At 45.1% G+C, this 10,772-nt stretch overlaps 1 protein-coding gene across 1 annotated transcript; it reads right to left on the bottom strand.

Annotated features, from left to right (window-relative positions):
• Positions 1-6,439: 6,439 nt before the first annotated feature.
• On the bottom strand, positions 6,440-6,910 carry LOC307050578 (calpain small subunit 1-like; the record flags this gene model as incomplete). The annotated part of the gene is made up of 1 exon (XM_079700686.1): positions 6,440-6,910. One exon carries the CDS (start codon positions 6,908-6,910, stop codon positions 6,440-6,442), a length of 471 nt encoding a protein of 156 aa, XP_079556812.1.
• Positions 6,911-10,772: the final 3,862 nt, after the last annotated feature.

The following is a 10,772-nucleotide window of genomic DNA, read 5'->3' as shown; positions in this document are numbered from 1 at the left end:
ACCTCCTTGACATTGATTTTAGCAATGATTTTTTTGGATATGACACCAAAAGCACAAGCAATAAAAGCTCAGAGTAAACAAGTGGGAGTACATCAAACTAAAAAGCATCTGCACAGGGACTTCCCTGCTGGCGCAGTGGTTAAAGCATCTGCCTGCCAATACAGGGGACACAGGTTCGATCCCTGGTCTGGGAATATCCCACCTGCTGTGGAACAACTAAGCCAGCGAGCCACAACTACAGAAGCCCATGCGCTCTAGGGCCCGTGTTCCGCAACAAGAGAAGCCACCACAATGAGAAACCCATGCACTGCGACGAAGGGTAGCTCCTGCTCGCCACAACTAGAGAAAGCCCGCGTACAGAAACGAAGGCCAAATGCAGCCAATAAATAAATAAAAAGCTTCTGCACAGCAAAGGAAACCATCAACAAAGTGAAAAGGCAACCTACAGAATTGGAGAAAATATTTGCAAATCATATATCCAAAGAAGAGGTTAATATCCAAAATATATAAGGAATTCATTCATACAACTCAATTACAAAAAAAAAATCCGATTAAAAAATGGACAGAGGAACCAAACAGACACTTTTCCAAAGAAGATATACAAATGGCCAACAGGTACATGAAAAGATGCTCAGCGTCACTAATCATCAGGGAAATGCAAATCAAAACCACAATGAAGTATCACCTCATGCCTGTTAGAATGGCTATTATCCAAAAAGACAAGAGATAAGTGTTGGAGACATGTGGAGAAAAGAGAACCTTTGTTTACTGTTAGTGGGAATTTAAATTGAAACAGTATGGAAGTTCCTCAAAAACTTAAACCTAGAACTACCATATGATCCAGCAATTCCACTTCTGGGTACATATCCAAAGGAAATCAGATCACTATCTTGAAGAGATATCTGCTCCCCCACGTTCATTGCAGAATTATTAATAATAGCCAAGACCTGAAAACAACCTAAGTGTCCGTGGATGAATGAATGGGATAAAGAAAATGTGAGATATATATCTATAGCTATATACTGTATCTATATCTATACACATTCATACACACACACACACACACACACACACACAGTGAAATATTATTCAATCATAAAAAATGGCAGGAAGGAAATCCTGCCATTTGTGACAACATGGATGAAACTTGAGGGCATTATGCTCAGTGACGTAAGTCAGAGAAAGACAAATACCGAAATGATCTCACTCATGTGGAATCTAAAAAAGTCGAACTCATAGAAACAAAAACATAGTTTGGTGGTTGCCAGAGTCTGGGGGATGAGAGAAATGGGGAGATATTGGTCAAAGGGCACAAACTTCCAGTTACAGAATGAATACGTTCTGGGATCTCATGTATAGCAAGGTGACTATAGTTAACAATACTTGAAAGTTGCTAAGAGAGTAGATCTTAAATATTCTCATCACACACACACAGAAAGGTAACTGTGAAGTGATGGATGTGGTAACTATTGTGGTAATCATTTCATATATATATATGTATATATATCCATTATACATAAATATATCTCATTTTATATGTATATGTAAATGAAGTTTAGATAATATTAATGGCTACTATTCATCAAGCACTTCTTATGTGCTTTGTATTATACCTAGTGCTTTACATGCCTATATGGGGGGGGAGGTATTTTTATCCCTATTTTAAAGATGAAAAAACTGAGGCATAGAGAATTAGATATGACCAAGATCACAACACAGATCAAGTTGAAAGTATATCAGGGTCTAAGAAATAAGCCTTTGGAAATGGGATTTGCTATTCCACAGGTTGAGGCAAAGAATACACCAATGAACGAAGGAAGGAAGAGAGGGAGGGAGGGAAAATGCCACTGCCAGCAGGCCACCAAAAATTGGTAGATTTAGAAGTTGGAGGGGATCATTCAGGAAAGGAAAGAAGAATTGACCTCACAGTGAAATGATCTCTGAAAGAACAGAGGAGTAGACTTGCTCTTTTGATTCCAGTGTTTCAATTCTGAGGGACAGTTTTCTATCTTATAGTGGGATTCTGTGTCTGGCTGATAGCATATGTGAGAAAGCTTCTGTATTTGCTTGGCCTGTGTCTGGGAGCTTTTGGGTTTTTGGCTAGAGGAGGAAGGGACTTGGTGCTAGACAGTGGAGTAAGGACAGAGAACTAGGGAGGGGATGTCGAAACCAATTCCAGTCCAGCCTCTTTTGCTGGGCTGGAGCCCCAGGGAGAGAGGAATGGGGCCAGAAGCTGATGGGGCTGTCTTTGTGAAAGCTTTTTGAGAAGTGGCATCAAGGCCCAAGTGACAAAGTACAGCTCTGGGGTGTAAGGCATCTATCCTTTCCTCTTCTGCACACACCCCAGGACTTGCTGGCTCTTTGCAGATTTCCAGAACAGGCTCCCCGGGACCGACGTTAGCGTTCTCACCAGGAAGAACCACTGGCGCTGGGGGTTCCCTCAGGTAGGTAATGGACATTTCCCAAGGGGCGGGCAGAGGCTGCATCTGCCAGGGGCTGGGGTGGGGGGTAGGGGAGTGAGGTGAGGTGGCCGGCACACTGGTTTGTTAGCATGAGTGGGGTCCGCACAGGTTACTTCTTTGGGGTGCACTGAGCAGGGGAGGGGCTGCGGAGGGCTCTGCTCTATGCCAGAACAGACTATGGGAGCCATAGTCCCACAGTGGGACAAAGGAGGCCTCGCTAGAACTGGCCAACTGGGAGTTGTGATGTAACTTGGTGATAGTTACATGTGTTCTGTGTTTTGGGCAATGAGTTCACTCAGTAAACTAAAGTGGAAAATGGAAATGTGGCCTCGTGGTGTAATCTCTGATACAATAGGATCGAAGGGTAGAAATTTATGAAAAGTCCAAATTACATTTTATGCCCCCAAAATATATTTAGATATATAAATATTTATCACTCCATGTATCCGTAAATAACTCTGAAAACTAAGATACATTAATGTTTTTAAAATGTGTGATTCACGATGGGCTGCAACGTTCCTATGAACTCCGACATTACATTAGGGTGACCCAGGTAGCCTGACAATGTTGCTTGCGTGGGCCCTATGATGTCAGAGAATGAAGGATATGTAATATATAAAGCTGTATTGCCCCTAAGAAAGTTGAAGGAAGCAAACATTTATATTTGGAGTTTAACTCTTACTTCCCTCCTATTCTCCTCCCCTTGCTTACCCACTGGGGCCACAAGGGCCCCCAGCTGTTCCATCTCTGCACACAAGGTTCGCTCCGAGCTTAGCATCCTTGCCCGGCTGTCCCCATATGTGAAACTGTCTCCTCCCATTACCAACTCTGTCACCTCCTTCAAGTCTTTGCTCGCGTGGCGCTTCTCCAGGAGTCTACTATTCAGTATTTTAGCTCCTTATTCAAAATTGCAGCTCAAAAGTTCCCCAGTTCCTCATGCTGCTGATCCCCCTTTACCCTGCTCTAATTTTTCTTTTCTTCATGGTATTTATCAATTTCCAGCGTGCTATAGAATTGATTTATTTCTTATATCTACTGTTTATTGTTGGTTCCCCCTGACTTTCTTCTACTCCCCTCCCTGACCGCAGAGTTCTTTGCTGTATTATTCACTGACGAATCCAAGAGGCACATAGTAGGCACTCAATATTTGCTAAGTAAATAAATTCATAGTGTGGGCACTGGAGAAAAACCCCGTGGCTGTTTGATTTTATCACTTTCAGTGCTTTTCCCTCTTAGTTAACTATTTAATGCCTCTTAAAATGATTAAAATTTTAATAATGAAGAATTCAATTAATAGGTTGCTATGTTTGTAAAATACAAACAAAACAAAACAATAAAGAGCAAAAAAAAACTTTTTAATTTTTTTTTTTTTTTTTTTTTTTTTGCGGTACGCAGGCCTCTCACTGTTGTGGCCTCTCCCGTTGCGGAGCACAGGCTCCGGACGCGCAGGCTCATTGGCCATGGCTCACGGGCCCAGCCGCTCTGGGGCATGTGGGATCTTCCCGGACCGGGGCACGAACCCGTGTCCCCTGCATCGGCAGGCGGACTCTCAACCACTGCGCCACCAGGGAAGCCCCTCCTTAGTACATTTTGCACAGGAAAGTCAAATTATGTATACTCTCCTTTTAACTTTGTCTTATCCTTTTGTTGGAAGACATACATAAGTATTATCATCTCATTTTTACTGTCAGGGAAAGTGACAGTTATCCAAGCTCATCCATGTCTAGGAACAGAACAGAAGTCCTGACTTTTACAACTCATCTAGACAAACACGGAGCAGTGAATCCTTGCAGGGACTGGCTTATGTAAACTAGGGAGGAAACCAGGTATAATCTGCTTCCTAAATAATTCCTGTCCTCTCTAAAATAACCAAATAATTCATTGTGTAAAGATGAATTCTTTCATCCAGTCTTCTACCATAGGAGGGAAGTGTGCACATGAAGGACTCACTTGATGGAACTGGGAAGGTGTCTTGCATCCTTTAGGATACATTTGAAAGTGCCTTAGTGGCTGGTACTGTTTTTTCATTGCTGTCGTCTCTAGGCTTATACATAGAAGTCACTGTATGCTGGGGATTGTTTATGAAAATATAACCCCTTCTCTGAAGAGGGTGCCTGGCAACCAATTGACTTGAAAGAATCATCCATAGTACGTGACTAACCTATGAGTATTAAAAAGGAGTTACCCACAGGAATGGCCTTTGCCTCTTCAGAAAATGCTGTAAATCTTAAGACTTTGAGTCATGAGGCCACTGGGCGGGCGAGGAGTGGCATCGCTATCCTTAGAGGGCTAGCCTCTGGTAATAAGAAAAAGGGATGGCCAAACCAGTTGTTATGGAGACAAGAGATGAGTCACCCTCTTGCCTTTCTTTCCAGTAATCCTCGGTCATTTCAGGGATAGATAAAGCTCATGCCCTTGCTACTTAGTGGGCTCATCATGTGCTCAAACATCTTTTTCGCTTCACTTCCTTAATTGCACATCCCCAAGCACCACTCTTTGGTGTCAAATCCATGCCCCTTAGAGCTAACAAAAGGGTTTTGCTATGATTGGGTGTGCCTGGGAATTTATAATTTGTATACATGCAGTAAATGACTCAACAGTACCCTACCCAAAGCCTATAAAACTCTTCCAAGACAAGTGTAAAAAGCAATCTAATAACGTCAATAAAAATATCATTGAGTGACTACTATATACAAATCACTACGGTATTTGAAATAAGGGACAAGCCCAGTATTAGCCCTCAAGCAATAGTTTGGCTGATTTCTACTGATAAAGAGATTTTTAGGACCCTGCCATGAAAGCAAGGACCCTGGGAGAGGCCTCTCACCAGGATGGGGAGGAGGAACTTTGAGGAAGCTGGTGGCATGCCAGAAGATCCAGAGGGCATCTGGATGAGGGGAACTTTTGTTAGAGAGAGCCAGGGGAGAGTAGACAAAGAGGGGAGCAAAGAGGGTGAGTAAAGAAAAGAGAGAGGGCTTCCCTGGTGGCACAGTGGTTGAGAATCTGCCTGCCAATGCAGGGGACACGGGTTCGAGCCCTGGTCTGGGAAGATCCCACATGACGCGGAGCAACGAAGCCCGTGCGCCACAACTACTGAGCCTGTGCTCTAGAGCCTGCAAGTCACAACTACTGAGCCCGCGCGCCACAACTACTGAAGCCCGTGTGCCTAGAGCCCGTGCTCCATAACAAGAGAAGGCACCGCAATGAGAAGCCCCCACACCGCAACAAAGAGTAGCCCCCGCTTGCTGCAACTAGAGAAAGCCCGCGCACAGCAATGAAGACCCAATGCAGCCAAAAATAAATAAGATTAATTAAAAAATAAATAAAAATAAAAATGGTCTTAAAAAAAAAACACCACCAGGCACTGAATGAATACATGTTGAATAAAGTGAATAAATGGTTAAATAGCATCCCCTTTTCTTAGACATGAAGGAAGGAGTCACTAGGACTAATATTCTTGATAGCAAGGGGTGAAGACAATCTTTTTTTTGTTTTTTTTTTTTCAGAGAGAGCCCCAACTAGGGTGCATTTATTTCCTCCTGGGCCTGGCAGGCTGGGAGCAGAATACAGACAAAGGCACTGGGGCATGTGACCTGTTATGGCCTGGAGTTCAGCTGCCTGGGTGGTAACTGGGTGGGTGTGCCAGGGTGTGTAGGGACTGGAGTGATCCTCCCAGAACTGAGAGAAGGGCCCTTGGGATGTGCAAGCAACACAAATGTTGGGCTTGGCACAGATGCAAGAGAGGGGTTATGGAGCAGATGTGAGATGGGTGTGCTGGGGCAGGGTGTGTTGAAGCATGTTGGGCCCTGGCTGTTGACTGAGAATCCGGGTGCCAAGGGCTGGGAGAACAGAAAGGCCTGTGGGTCAGCAGGAGCCATGAAGATGTGACTGCAAACAGGATCAGCCCTGGGGGAGACTGAAGAGTCCAAGGTGACTCCTACATCGAGGCGATGAAGGGGCGGGTCTGGGACTCCCGTTCAGGAATACATGGTCAGCTGCAGCCACTCCTGGGTGTTCACCTGGGTTTGTCCAGTGCCATCTTTGTCAAGAGGTTTGAAGGCACGGAACATCACATCCAGTCTGATCAGGCAGCTGATGAAGTTGTCAGAATAAGTGTTCCCTCCCTCCTCTGAGTAGCGTCGGATGATCGTGTTGTAGAGATGCTCATTCAGGCAGAATCCTGCTGCCTCAAAGGCCCCCGGGAGTTCACTGCTGCCAATGGTCCCTGAACGGTCAATGTCAAACTGTTTGTATATGGCCTGCCACTTTTTGATGTTGTTCCACAAGTACGTGAATTCCTCGAAGCCCAGCTTGCCGGTCGTGTCACTATCCATAACGGCCACCATGCTGCGACATGTGTCAATGCCAAAACCATCAGTCTTCAGATCAGGATGTCGGGTCACGACTTTGTTGAGAATGTTCATGAGTTCTGTGGCACTGACCTCCATGTCCTCTCCAGCCAGCTGGGCAAAGAGCCTCCGGAACTGCTGGACCTTCTCACTCTCATTGGCCTGGATGTTGGAGTAATGGGTGCGAGGGGGCGGGGGCTCTGGTTTGTACTGCGCAGACGCCTCACCCATTCTGTTCTTGCTGGACAAGCGTCTTCCTCCAGGCCCCGAGACAATCTTTTTTAACTGGTGATAAAGAAGGTGGTGAAGAGTGCAGGTGTGGACAGAGAAACTGGTGGTCCAGTTATGATCAAATCCACCAGAATTCATATAAAAGCTATACCAGAATTTTCACTCTTAAAGACAAAGAAAGAAAGGCAACAGTCAATATTTCCTTTACAAATACACACTAAAAGTCATGTGACTAAGTATTTCTAAAGCTCAGTGACTAATGATGGATATGGTACTTCCTTTATACTTTTCTTTCAAGAGATAACACCCAGACAAACATAGAATAACCAGCTTTGTCTTCTAGCATTTCTCTGATAGGTGGAAACTTTCTAAAATAAATAGAAGTGCACTATTTTTTCAAATATAAGTGTGATCAGGTCTGGGAAAAAAGTGTTTCTTCCACTTGTGTCTTTTTTTCCCTTTGGGATTAAAAAATTTTTTTCAGTGTTTTCCCTTTGACATAGCCTGTGAGGAAACAAAATTGCATAGATTTCTTTTTTTTAAATACATTTATTTATTTAATTTATTTATTTTTGGCTGTGTTGGGTCTTTGTTGCTGCGCACGGGCTTTCTCTAGTTGTGGCGAGCAGGGGCTACTCTTTGTTGGGGTGTGCGGGCTTCTCATTGCGGTGGCTTCTCTAGTTGTGGAGCACGGGCTCTAGGCACACAGGCTTCAGTAGCTGTGGCACGCAGGCTCAGTAGTTGTGGCTCACGGGCTCTAGAGCACAGGCTCAGTAGTTGTGGGGCACGGGCTTCGTTGCTCCATGGCATGTGGGATCTTCCCAGACCAGGGATCGAACCCGTTTCCCCTGCATTGGCAGGCGGATTCTCAACCACTGCGCCACCAGGGAAGCCCCAAAACTGCATAGCTTTTTGCCAATAAAATCATAATTCTGGCAGCTACGTCATCATATTTGTACCTCCTTATAATTAAGATGAGGTTTGAAAAAAATATTTTTATTCCTTTAATGATACTATAGAGCCTATGTTATTCCTTCTGCTCTTTCTCATCTGCTGATCTGCTTTTTCGGAAGGGTAGGCACTTTTACATGCCAGTAGTTTCCAGGTTACTGAGATCTTTAGACAGCTCTCTCTAACTGCGTCACTCCCCGTTCCTCACCACCTCTTTATATTTTCAACTGTCAGTGAACTGTGGGACAGGAATCAGGTCTGCCACCCCAGGACACAGAACAGGCCTCAGGGCCTCAGATTTCCCACTTCTTGAAGAGACAGAACCCCTGTTTTTTTTTATGGGGACTGTACAGGTTGGTTGCTAACTCCCTAATTCTCTTGAAACGGATTTGAGATTCTTAGAGGAAAGGTCTGAGTGAGGAAAATCCAACGTGGTTTTGAGTTGGAGGTCAGTTGGCCTTGTAGGTGCCCCCAGGGTGGGTCCTCGCAAAGCTGGAGACGAGGCAGATTCAGCCATCCCAAAGAAATGGGTCCCTCTGACCATCGGTCCCTAAAGCCAAAGTCTTACGGAGTAGGTGTGTTAATGTTTTGGGTTAGGTCCCTTTGGCTGTTTTTAAAAAGAGGATGCTTGGTGGTTCCTCATGTTATCACAATGGCATAAAATCCTGTGTTCCTGTGTTTCTGTGTTTAGACATCAGGGTACCTCCTATTCCTGGCTCAGTGGGTTTAGAGGTATGTGTCATGTGCCTAAGCATAAGCGCCTCTCTGGGGAATCCCTTTGTCTCCTGTTGCTACAGGTGAGTGTGTCCAAGCATTTAGAAATAGGGCGTCCTCACAGCTTAAATGCATGTGAGAAAAACATAGATAGAACTCAAGCCAAGTAGCATGGTTTAGTGGCTGAGTTGGCAGTAGAGACTCTCATGACACAGGAGACATGCTTCAGACAAGGACAGAGTCTTGCATCTGGGTGTAGCCCTTCAGGGCAGTTCAAAGCTCCAGACTTGACTTGAAGTCAAAGGGAGCCTCTGTGGTTGAATGGAAGCAGTGGACGGTCTGATGTCAGTCAAAGCCATATGAACTGTGGTTCAGTCCTCTGTGCACCTGGGCCTGGTAGGCAACAAGGCAGGAGGCCTGGGGGTTTAGGGGCAAGAGATCCAGTTCCCATATTCATAAGAGCCTCAAATTTGGACTTCTGCACTACCTGCAAATGAGGTTATGAATTCAGACACAAAGCTGTAGTTACAGGAGGGAAAGAAGACAGTATTCATCATATAAGTTTAATTTTAAATACACAAACATTCAAACTTACTATGATTTTAAAATCTTATTTAGCCATTGTTCATTTCTTAAATATACTAGGAGCCTCAGAGATGGAATTGACCTGCCTTCACTCTGCCTTCTTGCTCTTACTAACAGGGGCTGTTAGTAAGTAAGTGTTGACTGAATGACTAGGAGGCAGGGAGTCTGAATAATCCATGATTATGGAGAGTTTACCAAGAGAAACAGTTCTACACCCTTTTCCTGGCAGTCATATGTCTCCTGTTCACCCCCGAGAATGTACTGCTCCCAAGGGACCACAGCCAGCTGCTACCACCCCTGCCAGGGCTGCCAGAGCTGCAGTGAGCTCCACACAGAGCCCACCAGCTCTAGCGCAAGGCTCAGCTTCCTCCCAACCCCTGTTGCTCCTCGAATGGCTCCACCCATCTACTGAGCACTTTGGGTGGTGGGGAGACCAAGATATATCTGGAAGAGGGCATGTGAAAAGAGACATAATAATAGTGCAGGTTTCTCCCACTGCACGAGGGGAAACAAATCTCATGATGATTTATAGTTCATGTTTTGCTGCAGAGCTGAGCTCTCTCTGCCCTGCAAAGCCTTTGGGATGAAAGAGGACACTAACGCTCATTTCTCCCTTGGCTGTTCACACAGCGTCAGTCGTTAAAGCCACACCTGAAGCCTTTCATCTAGAAATACATTTAGGTTAATGAATTCAGAGTATCAGTATAATCAGCCACAGAGCTTTGGTATTCAGGCTCTTTCAGTTAAACAGTGTAAGGCCCAGGACACCAAGAATCACCAGTCAAGACAGACGAACCAGCAGCAATATCCATGGGGTGATAGGAATGATAATCTCTTTTCAGTTCGATCCAACAAATATTTATCTAGGCTTACTCTGTATAAGCACTGCCAGGTCTCAGGAGGAGAGGGAATTCACTTCTTGTCCTCAGAGACATTGGGAGCAGTTTGGTGTCATTCCGACTTTAGGCTTTGGAGTCAGACCAGTGTGCAAAAGTGCTTGGCAGAGAAACTGTCACATACAGGATCTGAGTAAAGGGTGTGGTTCCTTTTCTTTTTCTGCCAGAAGCTTTGCTCACACCAGCCCCGTCAAGGACCGGCCTCCTGCCCCTGAGTCCCAGTTCTTGGCTGGGCCCCCGCACTGTGTTGCCAGAGCTGGTGGAAGCCAGGCACCTTCTTGGCCCTCTGCTCAAGTCTGCTCCTTATAACCAGACACCATATTCCTTCTGCTCTCCAGGATGCTTATCTGTGGCCAAAGCTGAACCTCCTTGATGCTGCCTGCCTGAATTTCTGGGATCCATCCCTGACCCGGCCTGTCATGAGACCAACTATATCTAGACTATGTCCATTTTACTGCTGAAAAACCTCTGATGCCCCAGCTCCAGGCAAATCAGTTTTCTTAAACGTCACCTTTGGTCATATCACACCTGTTCAGAAACTCCCAGTGACTCCCCATGACCTCTAAATTAAGATGAAATCTCAG

Source organism: Hyperoodon ampullatus, assembly GCF_949752795.1.
Source record: "Hyperoodon ampullatus genome assembly, chromosome: 3".
NCBI lineage: Eukaryota > Metazoa > Chordata > Mammalia > Artiodactyla > Ziphiidae > Hyperoodon > Hyperoodon ampullatus.
The sequence above is the reverse complement of the archived record's forward strand: the minus strand, read 5'-3'. Positions and strand labels throughout refer to the sequence as shown.